Here is an 18,207-nt window from a genome sequence, read left to right as displayed (position 1 = left end):
TGGGGCCTCAGTCTTCTCAGCCGTGAAGAAGAGTTTGGGTGAGATGATTGTTAAGTCTCCTGGGGTAGGGGTGGGGGAATCTGCACTCTTTAGTGGCAGCAGCAACACTACTAACGATCAGACTGGCAGCTGGCCTTCTGCATGCCCCAGGTGACAGGCTAGTGTCGCCTGTGTTTGTCCTTCCACCCACCCTCCCTCCCTCCGTTCCTTTCTTCCTTCTTTCTGATTTTGTATGTAGGCAGGGAGGCTGCTTGGGTGGGACGGCTCTCACTGAGCTGGACCGTCCCGTAGACACTGCCTTTGCATCCTGTCCCCAGCACGCATTGCCAGGGCCAACCCAGCCCTCCCCGCCCGGGCACTTAACAACCCACATGCCTCCAGGCACTTCCGCAGACCCCTGATTGGACGGTTGAATGTGCTCACTGCAGGTCTCTCCCTTCCTTTTCCCCCACTGCCCTCCCATATCTGCTGGGACAGAACAGTGGCATGTCTTTTCCTTGGTGCCACCATTACCACCTATGGGCTGGGGGCCCAGCATGGCGAGGGCTGCTGGCTGGGATTTGAGGTGGGGCTGGCAGCAGGGTGGGACTGGCTTCAGGGCGAGGAGGGATGTGATGAGTGTCCGGGCAGCTGGGCCTTGGCAGGAGAGGGCTCTGCGGGGTGGTCCTGAGCGGGGAGCCGGTGGGCACCGGTAGGGGCCGAGGTGCCTGCCCAGCCCTGCCCACCTTCCTCCTCCCCTGCTCTCCCCCCTTTCCATCGCTCTGCCTGGTCCCTGCACGGCCGTCCAACATGCCACCCCTGGGACGTGGGCCCAGCTACCAGAGTCAGCCTGCTTGGCCCTGCCCCGCTGCCCCTTGCTCAGGCACAGGGCTTCTGGGCGTGGAACTGAAAGGGACAATTTTAGGGGAAGAAGTGGGGAGCAGTTCTCATCTGTGTCACCCGGCTCAACAGTGGTGCCTCAATGCATGTCACCTGACAAACTAAAAATTCAGTCTGCAGACCGTTTAGGGCCACATGACCTGAGGCTGGGAGGGACATTTTTTTCCTCTGTCCTGTAGATGACTGTCACCTGGGCCACATCCTGCCCTGTGCTGGGTTTAACGTCATGCACAGCCCCAAATCCAGACCCCGAATGTGGCAGTGACCCTGGCAAAGCTGGGTGGACCGCCAGGGGGATGCGGGTGGGGAGAGTGGAGAGTGGGGCCTGCCTAGAGGGTCCAGGTTCCCTCTGAAAACCCATGGACTGACTCACCAATGCCCTCCTCATCCCAGGATCCTGTCCAGCCTTCATTGGGGCTGTGGGTCATGGTGTCCTGGGTCCTGCAGTCTGAATCCTGGTGCCCTCTTCCCAGCCTGTGTTAATCATGTTCGTATTTTCTGATGTTTTGACACCTTAAAAAGCTTGCTGGCAGTTTGGGGTTAGCAGGTGCAAACTATTATATCTAGAATGGATAAACAACAAGGTCATACTGTAGAGCACAGGGAACTCTATTCAATATCCTGCAATAAACCATAATGGAAAAGAATATATATATATTTATATATGTAACTGAATCACTTTGCTATATACCAAAAACTAACACAACATTGTAAATCAACTACACTTCAATAAAGAAAAAAAAAAAGCTTGCTGGCTGCAGAGAGACTGTCCTGCCCAGTGCTAGGCAATTGTTAGAGACAGCAAAGGGCTCAGCTTGGAGCATTTCCTTACCTGACTCTCACACACCAAGCCAATATGTCCCCTCCCCTAAATCATGCCAAGGCGAGGTACCAGGCAACTTGAGACCACTCCTATAGCCTGAAGTCCACCAGAAGTATTCAAATTGGCCAGTCCTGAGCTAATCACCCTGCCCTGCCCTGCCTTTCCCATGGACATAGGGACACAGGCTCTGGCTTGGGTTTCCCTCACTCCTGCTCCTCCTTCCTGACCAAACCTGGTGCTTCCCCACGTGGCCCTGCCTGGCACGGTGCGCCCTGTCCTCTCAGGAGACGCAAGGAATAAATTCTTCTGTCAATGGCACTGGCCTCTCTAGTTGTCATTATGTCAGCTCTATAAATTAAAATCTCCTGGTTACACAGCCCAAGGCCCATCTCTTTTTTCTCTCTCTGCACTGACTCCCTAACCCCTTCTCCTTTTCTCAGACTGCAGGCCACAGCTCCCAACCAGACTTGTTTCTCCCCTCTTGCCCTTCAAGGAACCTTGCAGATGTGCACCACCTATTACCTTGTCTGCAGTACTATTAAATAAGGTATAATTTCACCCTTAAATTAGCCCAGAATGTCTACAGTGTTAATATTCACACTGGGGAGAGGGCAGCCAAGCTGGCTCCTTCAGGCCCCGGTGGGCAGGAGAATGAAAATGAAATCAAGCTCTTTGCAGAGGGATTTGGCAAAATGTGTCAAGAACTTTAAAAATGGGACTTATCAAAAGAATGATCTTATTATCATTTTTAAATTTCTAACTTTAATTTTTTAAATTGAAGTATAGTTGACTTACAACATTGTATTAATTTCAGGTGTACAATTTGGTAATTTGACATTTTAATAGGTTCTACTCCATATAGAGTTATTATAAAATATTGGCTTTTTCACTGTGCTGTACATTACATCCCTGGTAACTTATCTATTTATTTAGTTTTAACTTACCTATTTCATATCTTGTAGTTTGTACCTCTTAATCCCCTTATCCATTTTGCCCCTCCCCCCACCTCTCTCCTCCCTGGCAACCACCAATTTGTTCTCTGTATCTGTGAGTCTGTCTGTTTCTGCCTTGCTATGTTTGATCATTTGTTTTATTTTTTAGATTCCACATATAAGTGATATCATATAGTATTTGTCTTTCTTTGCCTGACTTATTTCACTAAGCGTAATACCCTCCAGGTCAACCAATGTTGTCACATTTGGTAAAATTTATTCTTTTTTCATGGCTGAGTAGTATGCCATTGACTCTATATACCACACCTTCTTTATCCATTCATCTGTTGATGGACACTTAGGTTGCTTCCATATTTTGGCTATTGTAACTAGTGCTGCTATGAACATTGGGGTGCATGTGTCTTTTCAAATTTGTGTTTTGGTTTTCTTTGGATAAATACCCAGGACTGGAATTGCTGGATTGTATGCTAGTTCTATTTGTAATTTTTGATAAATCTCCATAGTGTTCTCCACAGTGACTCCACCAATTTACATTCCCACACCAGCGTAGGAGGTTCACTTTTCTCCACATCCTCACCAACACCTGTTATCTCTTCTTTTTTAAAAAAATAAATTTACTTATTTATTTATTTTTGGCTGCATTGGGTCTTTGTTGCTGTGTGGGCTTTCTCTAGTTGTGGCGAGTGGGGGCTACTCCTCGCTGCAGTGTGCAGGCTTCTCATTGCGGTGGCTTCTCTTGTTGCGGAGCAAGGGCTCTAGGCACTTGGGCTCAGTAGTTGTGGCTCCTGGGCTTAGTTGCTCCGTGGCATGTGGGATCTTCCCGGACCAGGGCTCGAACCTGTGTCCCCTGCATTGGCAGGTGGATTCTTAACCACTGCACCACCAGGGAAGTCCCTTTTGTCTTTTTCATATAGCCATTCTGACAGGTGTGAGGTGATATCTTATTGTGGTTTTGATTTGCATTTCCCTGATGATATCTTTTCATGTGCCTGTTGCCCATCTGTGTATCAAAAGGAAATGATCTTACATACTGATAAGGGCTTACAAAGACTTCCATCACAATGCTATTTATAATAGAAAGAACCGAAATAATAAACAGGACATGTCCATTCCACCAAAAAAAAAGAAAAAAAAATTCACATTAACAATGTCTGCATTTCAAAAATTATTTTTAAAAATGGTAAAAAAATGAGAAAATGTTAATTTTTAAGTGATAAGGATTACTAGAATTGAATGAGAAAGATGAAAACTTTATAGTAAGATGTGCAAAAAGCATAGCGAGGGCTTCCCTGGTGGCGCAGTGGTTGAGAATCCGCCTGCCGATGCAGGAGACACGGGTTCGTGCCCCGGTCCGGGAGGATCCCACATGCCGCGGAGCAACTAAGCCCGTGAGCCATGGCCGCTGAGCCTGTGCGTCCGGAGCCTGTGCTCCGCGGCGGGAGAGGCCACAACAGTGAGAGGCCCGCGTACCGCAAAAAAAAAAAAAAAAAAAAAAAAAAAAAAAAAAAAAAAAGCATAGCGAATTCCCCAAAGAAATTTCAATATATATATGATGATAATAGCATGGTGATGAAGACAACTCATTTAGATTACAGCTTCATCTTGTAATAGCTGCATATGACCTTAGGCAAGTCAATTAATCGGTTAACATAGTAACATCATTTATAAGATAAAAATAGTATCAAATTCGCAGAAGTATAATGGAGATAAAATATGACCTTTCATGTAAAGTTTTAGAATAACGTCTGGCGCAAAGCAAACAATAAACTATCATTTAGTTGATATAAGTAATCATTTAAATTCATATGGAGTGTATCCTACACACACATACACATTTGTATTTCTAGGGCAGATGTATGGAATAACTGTAAGGTTAAACAAGAAATCATTACAGCTCTTGCCTCAAGGAAGGGGAATGAGGGAAGGCAGTAGTTGAGAAGGAAACTTCCCACCCGGCACGCTTAAAAATTCATATAATCTAAAAAAAGGCAACACAATCCTACAGAGAAGTTTAAATTTTAAAAAAGTACACACAAAAATTTCACTTTCAATCCATCGCCTTATTTACAGTCCCGCATACACTTTTATTTTTCCCGAGTATTTTTTTTGCAGACACGAATGCAGTTTCCCTTTTTACGAAGATTGCAATCTACACTCTTTTTATGCGTACCCTTCAGTATCGAAGCATCTTCCCACCAACTGCTGTTGGATAAAATACCGTGTACAGTAGTCAGCCCTCCGTATCTGGTTCCGCACCGCAAATTCGACCAACCCCAGTTAGAAATATTCAAAAAAAATTCCAAAGCTCCGAAAAGCAAAACTTGAATTTGCGTGCACCAGCAACTATGTACATATTATTCGCAGTGTATTTACCACTATTTACTTAATGCATTTTATTAGGTATAACAACTAATACCTAATTACAAGTAAGTAAAGTATTACAGGAGGATGTGCGTAGGTTATACTCAAATGCTACGCCATTTCATATAAAGGATTTATGGATCCTCAGATTTTGGCATCGTGCAGGTCTCGTGGCACCAAACACCCAACAAGACACCGGGATGGACTTCACGAGCTAATAGCGGGCTGCCCCACACCTCTAAACCCAAGCCCCAGTCCTCCGGCCCACGTGGTCCAAGGACCCCTTCCCGGGCTGTTTCCGGTGATGCCTGTCGGAAGAGCCCTCACCTTGCTCTGTCTTCCAGGCAGCGCCTCAGGCAGAGCGGCGGACAGCCCGGCCTACTGCGCGCCGCGGGCTTGGGAGGACCCCAGCGACAGCCCCAGCACAGGGCCCGGTGGACGCGGCCGCGGCGGTGGCGGGCGTTGTGACTGACGGCGTCGGTTCTCTCCTGAACGCACTCGGCTGGCCACCCTCGCCGCCCTGGCTGACGCTCTTGCGGCCGGCGCCATGTCTGTGAGCGAGATCTTCGTGGAGCTGCAGGGCTTTTTGGCTGCCGAGCAGGACATCCGAGAGGTGAGCCCCCTCATTCCCCATCCCCTTTCCCTCTCCTTGTCTAGCTGGGCCGCGACGCCCGGCCCTCCTCCGTCGCTCAGATTTGAACGGTGGGGAAGCCTCCGGGGGTGGGTTGCTCCCCGTCTTGTTTCGGCTCAGGGCACTTCCCTCTCCCGGCCCCCGATTCTGCTACCAGGTCCTGGTTCCCTGTGTTCGGGGCTCGGTTCCTTGGCATCACCTACCTCATTTGGGTGTCAGTTTCCTCCTTTTTAGCGTATGTTTATGTCGAAGCCTCAGTTAGCGCCTGGGACTCAGACGACACGTGTTTGTTGTGTTTGTTTATTGGTGTCTTAAAAGCACGTGTGCCCTTCTCTTTAAAACTCTCCTATGGCTTATCATTCCACGTAGGATAAAAATCCAGACTACTGTGGCCCACAGGTCTCTCCCTTCCAGTCTCATTTTACGCCTTCTTACGTTGTGTGTTATGCTCAGTTTACCTCCCTTTTATTCCTCTAGTTTCCCAAATAGCTTCCTGCCTCAGGACTTTTGCATATACTTCTTGCTTTTCCTGGAATGCGCTACTTTCCCACTCTTTTCCTGGTTATCTAGTGTTCACCTCCTTGATGTCAAAATGTAAATAATTTTTTACCCTGTTATGTTTACTTCTAGTAGTGCATTACCATTAAAAAAATTGTGTGATGGTTATTTTTTAAACGCTTCCCCTGTTATACTCTAAAGGAAGGAAGGGACTGTCTGCTTGGTTCCCCAGTATTTACACAGTGCCTAAAAATGTGCTCAGTGAATATTTGCAAAATGAATGAATGAAAAATACCCGATCCTTGTGTTGCGTTTCATTCTTCTCTTGTTGGTTTACGTGTGGGTGCCTCATCTCCTTTAGTGTTGCAGTGGGATATTTTGGGTGAGTGGGTGGCAATTAGCCTTTGAAGTCTATATCAGGAATCTAAGGCTTTTTAATGACTTCCTGAAGGTCTCACAGAGGAAGTAAGTGGAAAAGTCAGAATTCAAATCTGGATATTTTGTACACCATTCATGTCCTTGTAAAGGTTGCTAGTGTTTTGAATCTATGTGAAGATGTCATAGATCAAATATGCTATTTAGTATATTTGGTTTGAGGCTATGATAATATAATGATTATGTTGGATTTACTTGATATTTTCATCTTTAATTCTTTCTAGGAGATCCGAAAAGTTGTACAGAGTTTAGAACAAACAGCTCGAGAGATTTTAACTCTACTGCAAGGGGTCCATCAGGGTGCTGGGTTTCAGGACAGTAAGTTCTTTGTTTTGATTTTGAAGGTTTTTATCCAATTTATTGATCTCTCATTTAAAGAGTTAATTTACACCCAGAAGACATATCAAATCTGTATTATTTACTCTGAAAAATGTCTCTCATGCTTTATGGTGAGTAAAAATTGGTGAAGTGGGTGAGTTGATCATTTTACAGGTTTCCAGAATTCTGTATATTTTGATTTTCTGGTTTCACGTAGGTGGAAATAGGAATGTTTTCTCCTGTGATAGAGTTATACTGATGATAATTGTGGTAGTTTCATAGCTGTCTTGTGTATCTAGCAACTTTTATTTGGCTCTTTTCCTTAAACCCAGTCTTTCAGTCATTGAAAATAATTTAATATGCATTTGTAGATAATGAAATGGCCAGTGTAAAATGTTGTCAATGTGTTTACAGTCAGCTCTTGTTTGGGTATCAAGTACGAGAAGTTTAGACATGGAACCTCCATTGTAAGATGTAGTCAGCACAACTGAGAGAGCTGAAATATAGTTTCAGATAGATAATGATATAATGATGTAATTAACAGGTGTCAGAGGCAAGTCATTTTTCTAGTTGATACAGAGTTGGTCAGCCTGATTGAGAATAATTATAAAGCTGCCTTTTGACCAAATATGGGAGCTAGAAGCAGTCCAATTTTAGGCATCCTTTGGGGACTGACTAGGAAAGGCAGCTTAAAGATGAGGTTATTTATGACAGTTTACCAGTATGTTACCCAACATATTCCCTTTTAGCAATTTTTTGTTTGTTTATTTTTTAGTGGGGAAGCTAGATACGAAATTTTGAGAGCCAGGTTGAAAGCAGCGATGCATACCCTACATTTGGTCATGAGATTTAAAAAAAATTTCCAGGTAGACTACATAGATTGTTAAGCAAGAACTGTATTTGAAATTTGCTAAGTCTGTCATTATTATGTTTGATTATCTTTTTGTGATCAGTTCCAAAGAGGTGTTTGAAAGCTCGAGAACATTTTGGTACGGTAAAAACACATCTGACGTCTTTGAAGACCAAGTTTCCTGCTGAACAGTATTACAGGTTTGTAAGACAACTAGCATCTTTTATAATGTTAAGTAAAAAAAGGCAAGAGAAAAATTATGTGTACTAAATGATTACTTCGGTAAAAATCCCTCTACTTAGAAGAAGCAACAGAAAGGAAAAGGAACTGTTAATAGTGGTGGTATTTTAATGGTGACAAAATTGTTGATTTTATTTTTTTCTCCCTTTTACTTTCAAAATTTTCTTAAGGAACATGTATAATTTTTGCAATGAAAAGGTAATTAAAAAGAAAATATGTATTGTGTGAAGGTCAAAATAGAGAATATCTTCTTAGTATATTCAAGTTACTTGTGAAGTTGGATGAACCCTATCTTTGCTGTTAAGGTTATGGGATTAAGTGGCAGTGTATGTGTGTGTGTATAAATATACTGAATATCGAATTTCATTGCCAAGTGACGTATGTGGGTAATATCTCATGCCATATCTCGTTGAATGTACACTATTAATTTTAACATACAATGTTATTTTTCATACCACTAGGGAAAAAATTTGTTGTTAATCATAATTGTGAAACGTAGATTGTACAATACATCCTGATTTCATAGATGTTAAACTGGGAAAAACTGAGTGTTGATGAAATATAGTAAATAGGAACCTAAACTTCCTACTTACGCTTGCTTTTTCACTAGAGAAGATGTTCTTTTAAGACACGTTATAGGCAAGAAATAGTTAGGACATGTATATGGGGAGTGGATAGTATACCCTCACAAGATTCTTTAAAGGTAGGGGCCGGCAAACTACTGTGGCCTTTTATATTTTATATAAATATATTTATATTTTAAAGAGTTGATAAGAAAAAAAACCAAATAAGAGTATGTGACAGAGACTGAAAGTGACCCACAAAGCCTCAATCACAAAAAAGGTTTGCTGACCCCTGCTGTAAGGTAATAACTGATGCTTAGAGAAGTAGGACAATAGAACTGGCAGGGTCTTTAGAGACCATGGTGTTTGGAGTTCACACACGGGCTCCCTCTGGCTGATTTGGACCTCAGAATGTTTTGTTTGGCCTGGGTTTTGTTGAAAGATGGTTTTGAATTTGTTGCCACATTTAAAAATCAGGAGGCATAGCATAAATATCTAGGGGTTGTAAAATTTCTTATTTCTTTTTCAGGCTCCTAGCTTGGTTTAAGTGCAGTAACACAAGGTTTTAAGTTCACCTGTTTAGTGACTGCAAATGGTAGTTATTTCCTATGTGTGTGAATCAGGAGTTTCTTGATACCCTGCACTCAGTTCTGAGAATAACACAGTCAGGTGCTGATGCTGATGTACAGTTGCAGTTCTCAACAATCTTCATTCGCCCACATTTATTTTTCTCAGAGCAGTGTTATTGTATTTACTGATTAAACTTCTAAAGCACAGTTGCTCTTGTCCATAGCCTTTGGTTGTAATGTTTTGCAGTCATCAAAATTGGACCATGCTTCTCATTCATTAAAATTATAGTAAGTAATTGTTATAAATTTGGACCGGCAAATCCAGTCCAATGTACTTATGCTGAACCCATCTCATATACTTAAATGTCACATTGCTCTTACACGTTTTGTAAGTTTTATTTGAAAAAGGTCCCTACTCCTCATGTGTCTGGCCATGGCTGCCCCCGTCCTGTCTTTCTGACGTTGGTGCCTCACGCTCGCTGCAGGTTTCACGAGCACTGGAGGTTTGTGCTACAGCGCCTGGTCTTCTTGGCAGCCTTCGTCGTGTACTTGGAGTCGGAGACCCTGGTGACTCGAGAGGCGGTCACGGAGATCCTTGGCAGTGAGTGTCCGCAGGCGTGTCTACCTGCAGGGCCAGCTGAAGTTTTGGCGGGGGGTGGGTGGGTGGGTGGGGGCTTTCTATTTATGGAAACAAATGAGAGCTAAATGGAAAACTGGTTACTTGGAAACAGAAAAACTAAAAGTATGTAGTGACTTGCTCTTTGTACTTGGGCGTTCCTTTGAGTTTTTAAAAACGTCAAGTCTGCAGAAAAGTTGAAAGCAGTGCAGTGAACCCCTGTGTACCCCTCACTTAGATGTTCTACTTGTTCACATTTTGGCCCATCTGCTTAGTCTCTTACTGTGTGTGCCTTGGGGACACGTGTGAACCCTTTGAAAGCCAGGTGTAGAGACCGTGACTTCTCATATCAGTGCTTCAGCGTGCACTTCTAAAAACAAAGGTATTCTCAGACATAACATATATTCTTGGTGGTATTGTTATTATTTTTAGTTAAAAATTTATTTATTTTTTTTGGCTGTGTTGGGTCTTTGTTGCTGCGTGTGGGCTTTCTCTGGTTGCGGCGAGCAGGGGCTACTCTTCGTTGCGGTGCGCGGGCTTCTCATTGCGGTGGCTTCTCTTGTTGCAGAGCACGGGCTCTAGGCGCGGGGGCTCGGTAGTTGCGGCGCACGGGCTTAGTTGCTCCACGGCATGGGGGGGTCTTCCTGGACCAGGGCTTGAACCCATGTCCCCTGCATTGGCAGGCAGATTCTTAGCCACTGTGATACCAGGGAAGCCCTTTGGTGGTATTATATTTTGAAAGAAGAATGGCAGGAAAAATTGAATTCTGCTTGAGAACATGAAAAATCCACAGTGCCAAGGATGTGTCCACATTCAAAAGATAGTTTTGAAGGACTAGTTCCTTTTTCACTTGGAGAGAAATTATATATACGTGTGTGTGTGTGTGTGTGTCTGTATTTTAAAAAAATTTTAGGTGTAAGTTCCATCACGACCTTGTCTTTACTTTGTTATATTTTTTAGTTGAGCCAGATCGGGAGAAGGGATTTCACCTGGATGTGGAAGATTATCTCTCAGGAGTTCTCATTCTTGCTAGTGAACTGGTAAGAAGCTTAGTGATTTGCCTTTTGCTCTTTTGATTTTTCCACTTCATTGTCAGTTTTTTAAATGGGTACATAAGTTCAGAAGTCTCGTTCTTTTCTAAGCCACCTGTCAGTCACAGGGTGGCCATTGACTGTGTGCTGTGTGTCAGCTTTTGCTGGGATAGCCATTCAGACGTTGGGGTGGCTGTGCACACTTAACTACTGTGTGCACTTTTAGAAGATGAGAATACCTCTTCCTTTCAAAGTGGTGGTAAGGCATGTATTCCTGGTGACTGCGTTAATTCGTAATTGTCTGGGGGAACAATTTAACTGTATAACTATAAGTTATTCTTGCCTTTATCTCCTTCATCTCTCTCCTGAGAAATTATCCTGTAAAAGTAGTTCAAAAGAAGAGAAAAGGCTGTTATAAAGGTGTTCACTATAACCTATTCATATTTATGAAAAGTTGGAGGCCACAGAAACTCCAACAAAAGGCCAATGATTTCTTAAGTTATTAAGTAGGTTAGTAAAATCAAGCAGTTGTCAAAAGGGACAGTATGGAGAAGTGTGGCGGCCCGCGGGCCTGGTGGCCGCGACTAGGAGGAGGAGCCCTGCTGTGACGTCCCTGCTTCTCTGTCCCGCAGTCGAGACTGTCGGTCAACAGCGTGACCGCCGGAGACTACTCCCGGCCCTTGCACATCTCCACCTTCATCAACGAGCTGGATTCCGGCTTCCGCCTCCTCAACCTCAAAAACGACTCCCTGCGGAAGCGCTACGACGGCCTGAAGTATGACGTGAAGAAAGTGGAGGAGGTGGTCTACGACCTGTCCATCCGCGGCTTCAACAAGGAGACGGCAGCGGCCTGTGCGGAGAAGTAGGGGCTCTTCGCGCGCCCCACTGACCCCAGCCTGGCGCCTCTCCCGGTCGTTAGGATGCCCATCGCTAAACACCGCGCTTCATTTTCTTAACCGGTTGTGTGGTGTATCAGAGTTGAAACACTTTTGGGGGTGAAAGAATAGCCTTTACAAGGACAGAGTTTTCTTTGTCGTTTCAGTGAATTTGCTCTGTAACTCAGTGTATTTCAGTTCTGTCAAAAAGTGTAAATGCCAACCTCTTGGTAAAGTTCTTTTCTTGCTTACCCTGATGCTGTCGATGTACTGATGGAGAGCTTTACTGTCTTGTTTGTGATTCTTCCAGGGGTGACCCTTGATGTTTTCTATATCCAGATTAGCCATCCATTCCCAGGTATGCCCTGGATACCGTATAAAAATAGTTAACTCAAAAGGATGGTTGTCAAGCAAAGGACAAGTTATTTTATATTTTCCTTCCTCATTTTAAACCTTCTGAGTAAATCAGATGTTGAATTTTTTTGCAAGGGAAGTATAGCCCCAGGATTCTCTCTCACTGCCATCAAAATATCAAAGATTAAACTGCAAAGTCAAGTTCAGATTATCTGGGGACATTTTTGTATTAAGGATTGAGTAACATCATCTGGCTCTGCTTACCAGGTGGGGAGTAGGGGTAGAGTTTTAAAGCACCTCTGTGTTCTAATGTTGCCTTAACATCCTGCTGTTGCAGCAGGTAAACATTGTGTCCACACACATCTTGAACTAACATTTCATACGATGTATTTCTGAGCTATGAAACTTTTTACCTAATAGCCAGGTAGACTCCTAGGTCTGGGAGTGTAAAGCCACTCAGCGGAGTTAATTCTCAACACCCTGACCGGTGATGTTCTGACTGAGGAACGCTGTGCTTTGTCTGGAAGGAAGAGAAAACCTTGAATTAAAAAACAAACACACAAATTAGCTGATTTGGTCATGTTTTTTCAAGGAAGCAATTTTCTCAGGTTGTTGATTATTCCAACAGTCAGGTTTTACAGTTTTGGGCAAGTCACATGTATCTCATTGGCACCGCCCCCCTCCTCATTTTCGGGTAGTACTTGCCATGTAATTTTGCTGTTGAAGAGATACTATTAAAATGGTGACTTAATCCACAGCATCTTGGAGCTCACTGAAGGGAAGGCGCCAGTGTGTCCAGAATAATAGGAAGTATTTAGAAGTGTCACCCTCTCGTGCCTAATATGGGTTCGGGCTTCCTGTTTGTACAGTAGGATCTTTGGCATGGCCACCAGTACTCTTATCAGGCTGAGTTAAGGACTGATCAGATTTTCCATCATGAGGAAAGAAGTAGAAATGAGACATAAATTGCTACGCATAGTTGCGTTTTAGAACAATTTTCTTGACAGCTCTTTCTGCAGAAGAATTTGGAAAGAAAAGAGTTAAAGAGTCTTAAAGTGCCTAGGGTGCAGTGATAGCACTGCCTGGGCTGAGCATAAAAGGCTTCGAATCCCATGCTCAGACGTATGCAGTAAGTTTGGTCATAGCTTTCTTGGCCTCTTTAAGTATCAGTTCTGCTTGAGAACAGTAAAGTTCTTGGCAGAAGTTTTGGATTTCACTTTTCACAAATATGTTTTAAGTGGAGGAGCACATTCTGGTTTTATACTCCATTTGGGGATGTACAGGTGTCATGTGTATGATTATTCTGTTGTGTCTGTTGCCAGCTTGTAAAGCAATAAAAAGTTTCTTTTCTTTTTTTTTTTTTTGGTCACTTAGTGTGCTGCCATGAGAACTCTTCCTACAAGGGCAGTAAGTTCTGAATGGTTTTTGAGGCTGAAGAAGACTGGGGTGATGAGCCCACACTGCTGTGTGGTAGAATAGTCAAAAGGCAGCAGCCACTGAGCTGTGTACTGTAAAGTGTAGGTAATGTTGGTGCGCTCTCCCCTGGTTGGGAAATGACGGGTATTTTAGCTGAAGATGCTGAGAAGCCTTGGCTCTGGTTTCGGGACACCAAGATTGCTGTTTCCAACTTTAGAAAATCAAGCAGGTTAGAGAAAATAGAGATGAGTTAGTGGATGCTTTCTTTATAGATTTATTTATGAGGAGAAAAGAGAGCCCCATAAATACTAGAAAGGATTTGCCCTGTCTTGAACTTGAACAATGAGTGATGCTTAAGAGAATTTAATAAAGAACAAAAGCTCCTTTGGCTGTGTTCTGAGACCTTGACTTGAGCAGGTGGCTAAAGGGATGACTTGGGCGTGCAGGCTGCTCCTGCCATCGTTTCATGATTGTGCGCTCAGAAGTTGTAGCTTTTTTCTTTCGTGGTCTAGACCGAACTGTTTGTCCCAGGTAGAACACCACTGTCATGCTCCACACCAGAATGAGATTCTCCCTGAGTCTGACACAGTTTCTTAGTAGTCACTGTAATAAGCATTAAACAAGTGAAAACAAACCATCCCCCTTTCCCCCATACGATAACATTTAAGGGAGGTGAAACTGACTGGGATGGCTGGTTGAATGAGGAAGGTGTGAAGGAGACGGAGGCATCCAGCCTAACAGGTTCCTGGTCTGGAAGCCTCCAGGAGGCTTAGGTGCCACTAGCCAACGTGAGGCTTAGGCTGGTAGGGGGAAACGAGTGTCTCGAGGCGGCTGGGCAGACAGTGTGCTTGTTTCTGGACGTGTGGGACTGATGGTGCTTGTGGAGCAGCTGGCAGAGGTGTCCAGCAGGACTTTGGGTGTGAGGGAAATGGGGAGTCCTCGAGAGAGCTTCAGGTAGCGTTATGTGTGGTAGATGAATCGTATGTGTGGTAGATGAATCGGGAGAGCGGGTGGTTTCTCCCTGGAGGGCATGTGGATGGAGAAGCCTCGGGGCTGAGGACAGAGCCCTGGTTACCAGCAGGGGGAGGGAGGGAGTGGAGCCACGAGGAGTGGTCAGAGAGGTTGACAAGAGGGAGAGTGGCTCGGCACAGAAGCCAGGGGAATAAAGGGTCTTTGGAAGGTTCATTTATTTATTTATTTTTAGAATCTATTTATTTTTGGCTGCAACGGGTCTTAGTTGCAGCACGCAGGCGCTTTGTTGAGGCGTGCGGGATCTTTTGTTGTGGTGCGTGAGCTTCTCTCTAGTTGTGGTGTGAGGGTTTTTCTCTTCTCTCCAGTTGTGGCATGCAGGGTCCAGGGCGTGTGGGCTCTGTAGTTTGCGGCACGCAGGCTGTCTAGTTGAGGTGGGCGAGCTCAGTAGTTGTGGCGCACGGGCTTAGTTGCCCTGCGGCATGTGGGATCTTAGTTCCCTGACCAGGGATTGAACCCATGTGCCCTGCATTGGAAGGTGGATTCTTTACCACTGGACCACCAGGGAAGTCCCAGGAAGGTTTTTTTAGGTGAGAGATTTAAAATGTACAATTTCAGGGCTTCCCTGGTGGCACAGAGGTTAAGAATCCGCCTGCCAATGCAGGGGACACGGGTTCGAGCCCTGGTCCGGGAAGATCCCACATGCCGCAGAGCAACTAAGCCCATGCACCACAAGTATTGAGCCTGCGCTCTAGAGCCCGAGCTCTGCAACAAGAGAAGCCACCGCAATGAGAAGCCCGCGCACCGCACTGAGGAGTTGCCCCCGCTTGCCTCAACTAGAGAAAGACCGCGCGCAGAAATGTAGACCCAACACAGCCAAAAGTAAATAAATTAAAAAAAAAAAACACTATAAAATGTACAGTTTCACAGCCTGAGAGCCTTGTGACTTTGTCACGCGAGGCTGGGTGATGCAAAACGACATAGAGCAGGTTTATTTCCCGCTCATCCTCCCCGACCATTTCAGGTTAGCGGGGGACCCGCCCCACGTTGGCCTCACGTAGCTGACAGCAGCCGCAGCTGGGCCGCTTATTAGTTCCTCCGGGAGAGTCTTGTACAGACACACGCTCTGCTTTGGAAGTCACTTCCTCTCATCGTTCGTTGGTTAGAACTGGCTGTGTGGCCCTGCTCACACCGAGGGAGCCAGGAAGTGAAATCCTGCCTTGTAGGATGAGAGAGGATGGAGAGTCAGGCAAACTAAATGATAAAAATCATGGGCACTGTCGAGTTTCTCCTGTTAGATGATTAATAGTATTTCTGGTCACAGATGAATTTCAGTGGGCTTGGAAGGGAGAAGAGACATCCCAGGGCCCCTCGCCTGGTAGATGAGAAGAGGGGTGGGTCATCTGTAGTCGTCCCCTCTGTTGTTGAAGGTTGTTTCCTGTTTAAAGAGATTCCTCTGGTGTGTGTGCATTTGTGGTCGGGTTTGTGTGTTTGAAGCTGATGTTCAATGAGCTGTTACATGTTCCAAGCACCGGGCTAAACGTTTTCTCCAGATCATGTCATTGTCACCCTCAGAACGATCTTACGAGGTAGCTACCACAGTTTTTCCCATTTTGGGCCTGGAGAATGGGCTTGCAGTGCCCTGAGTTCACAGCTAGGAAGTGGAGGAGCTGGGGTTCAGACACAGTTATTCCGCCTGTCTATCCACAGACACCATTTCTCTCCTGATGGCGTCACCCACTCCATAGCCTGATGAGGCAAAAATCACATCCACAAGTGGTTGTGAACATAGCGTGTGTATAGGTTTGGTGCAACTTTTATTGAAAATCAGCACAGTACGTGGGAGACTTGGTCTTGCCCTTAAGATGAGGGTCAAGTTGCAGGAGTGAGGGTGGTGAGAAAATATATAAACAAGTAAGATTAGATACTCTGCTAATACTTGAGCACCTACTATAATTAAAAAAAACTTTAACAGATTTATTGAAATACATTTTACGTATAAAGTGGACTCATATCAAGTGTACAGTTCAGTGATTTGATTTACCAGGTGGTGCAAAAATCACCATAAACCCGTCTGAGAATGTTTTTATCTCCCCCAAAGATTCCTGTTCCCACTCCCAGCCCCAGGCAACCACTAGTCTACTTTCCTTCTCTATAAATTTGCCTTTTCTGGATACTTCACATAAATGGGATGATACAGTATATGGTCCCTTGTGTCTTTTCACTTAGCATAATATTTTTAGGGTTCCTTCATGTTAGTAGCTTGTTCCTTTTTATTCCTGCATAATATTCCATTGTATGGATATTCCACGTTTTATCCATTCATCAGATGATGAAGATTTAAGTTTCTACTTTTTGGCTATTAGGAACATTCTTGTGCAAGTCTGTGTGTGAGTGGAGAGGGTATTTCCATTTCTTTTGGATAGATACCTAGAAGTCTATGGTAAAAATGATAATTTTATGTTCAGCTTTTTTTTTTTTTTTTTTTTTTTTTTTTTTGCGGTATGCGGGCCTCTCACTGCCGTGGCCTCCCCCGCCGCGGAGCACAGGCTCCGGACGCACAGGCCCAGCGGCCACGGCTCACGGGCCCAGCCGCTCTGCGGCACGCGGGACCCTCCCGGACCAGGGCACGAACCCGCGTCTCCTGCATCGGCAGGCGGACTCCCAACCACTGCGCCACCAGGGAAGCCCTATGTTCAGCTTTTTAAGGAACTGCTAATGTGTTCTCCCATCAGCAGTCTATGAGGATTCCCTACTCTGAGCTAAAATTCAAGATGATAGGGACTTCCCTGGCGATCCAGTCCTTAAGACTGCGCTTCCAATGCAGGGGATCCCTGGTCGGGGAACTAAGATCCCACATGCTGCGCTGCGTGGCCTAAGGGGGGAAAAATATCCAAGATGATAATAGATAAGATGTCATAATAATAGTACTTAATTGCTAAATAACCTGTGAATGATTGCTGTGGGAATTTAGGAGGTATAATTGAACTGGTTCATGAAAGAGAGAGGATTTAGGTAAGCCTGGAACTAGAGAAGGTCATGTTGGATGGGCAGAATAATTGAAACCAAAGCAGAAATGTATCAGCCATTTAATGGGGGTGGGGATGTCACTGTTTGAATGGAGGGGACGGTCTGGCAAGGTTGGATTGTTAGACTTGGAAAAATCTGAACTGGGACTTTGAGTGGGGCGTTGGAGGACGTTAGGGTTTTTTGAAGAGAGGGAGCAGCTTTGGGGTCAGCCAGCCATAGTTTTGAATCTTGGCTGTGTCATGTTACCAGTGGGGGGAGACGGAAGGCAGGGAGACCTGTGAGAGGCTCTTGCTGTCTTTGAGGTTATAAGGGTCAGTCAGCTTGGGTAGCTGATGATGAGCATGATGGGGTAAGATGCACATGAAGTACCCCGCAGGGAAGGAATTGAGTAAAGTTGCTCACTCTTTGGAGTTGGGGGCAGAGGGCGGAATGTTTCTGTCTCCCCCCACATTCGTATATTGAAGCCTAGTCCCTAACTGAATGGTATTTGGAGGTGGGGCTGTGGGAGGTGATTAGGTCCTGAGGGTGGAGTTCTCATGAATGGGGAAGGAGTAAAACTGTGAAAATAAGTAGAATCCTCAGACAAGAAAGTTGGGCTTGTTAGTTACGTCCTTTGTCATTTTTTCCCTTCTTTACCCTGTCCCTTACATCAGTTACGATGATCGTCTGGTGTCATTTAATATTAATTAACATTTACCCATAGCCATCTGCTCTGGCTAGAGGCCTGCGTTCCTCCATTTCAGCTGTGTATTTTGGTGACAGAATGCTGGCCTCGCAGTCTAGATGTGCCAGCTGG

At 44.8% G+C, this 18,207-nt stretch overlaps 1 protein-coding gene across 2 annotated transcripts; it reads left to right on the top strand.

Moving 5' to 3' along the window:
* Window positions 1-5,351: 5,351 nt before the first annotated feature.
* TSN (translin) lies at window positions 5,352-13,798 on the top strand. Of its 2 annotated transcripts, XM_059055392.2 has the most exons (6): window positions 5,352-5,629; window positions 6,805-6,898; window positions 7,852-7,948; window positions 9,606-9,721; window positions 10,697-10,776; window positions 11,400-13,798. In XM_059055392.2, the coding sequence occupies exons 1-6, from the start codon at window positions 5,564-5,566 to the stop codon at window positions 11,631-11,633; spliced, it is 687 nt and encodes a 228-aa protein (XP_058911375.1). In that variant the 5' UTR covers window positions 5,352-5,563; the 3' UTR covers window positions 11,634-13,798. The 2 variants fall into 2 exon arrangements, with proteins under 2 accessions (XP_058911375.1, XP_058911376.1); XM_059055393.2 differs by lacking the exon at window positions 10,697-10,776 and having other exon boundaries at window positions 5,371-5,629; window positions 11,400-12,563.
* Window positions 13,799-18,207: the final 4,409 nt, after the last annotated feature.

The sequence above is a fragment of the Kogia breviceps genome, chromosome 2, assembly GCF_026419965.1.
Source record: "Kogia breviceps isolate mKogBre1 chromosome 2, mKogBre1 haplotype 1, whole genome shotgun sequence".
In the NCBI taxonomy this organism is placed as follows: Eukaryota; Metazoa; Chordata; class Mammalia; order Artiodactyla; family Physeteridae; genus Kogia; species Kogia breviceps.
Note: the sequence above shows the minus strand (reverse complement) of the source record. Positions and strands in the feature narration are given on the sequence as shown.

What these genes read in the sequence shown, in the direction of transcription:
- TSN (XM_059055392.2), top strand. Translation starts at nt 5,564, where the DNA reads ATGTCTGTGAGCGAGATCTTCGTGGAGCTGCAGGGCTTTTTGGCTGCC. An exon ending in GGGTGCTGGGTTTCAGGACA is followed by an intron (nt 6,899 to 7,851) that starts GTAAGTTCTTTG and finishes TTTTGTGATCAG; the next exon opens with TTCCAAAGAGGTGTTTGAAA. An exon ending in CCTGCTGAACAGTATTACAG is followed by an intron (nt 7,949 to 9,605) that starts GTTTGTAAGACA and finishes CGCTCGCTGCAG; the next exon opens with GTTTCACGAGCACTGGAGGT.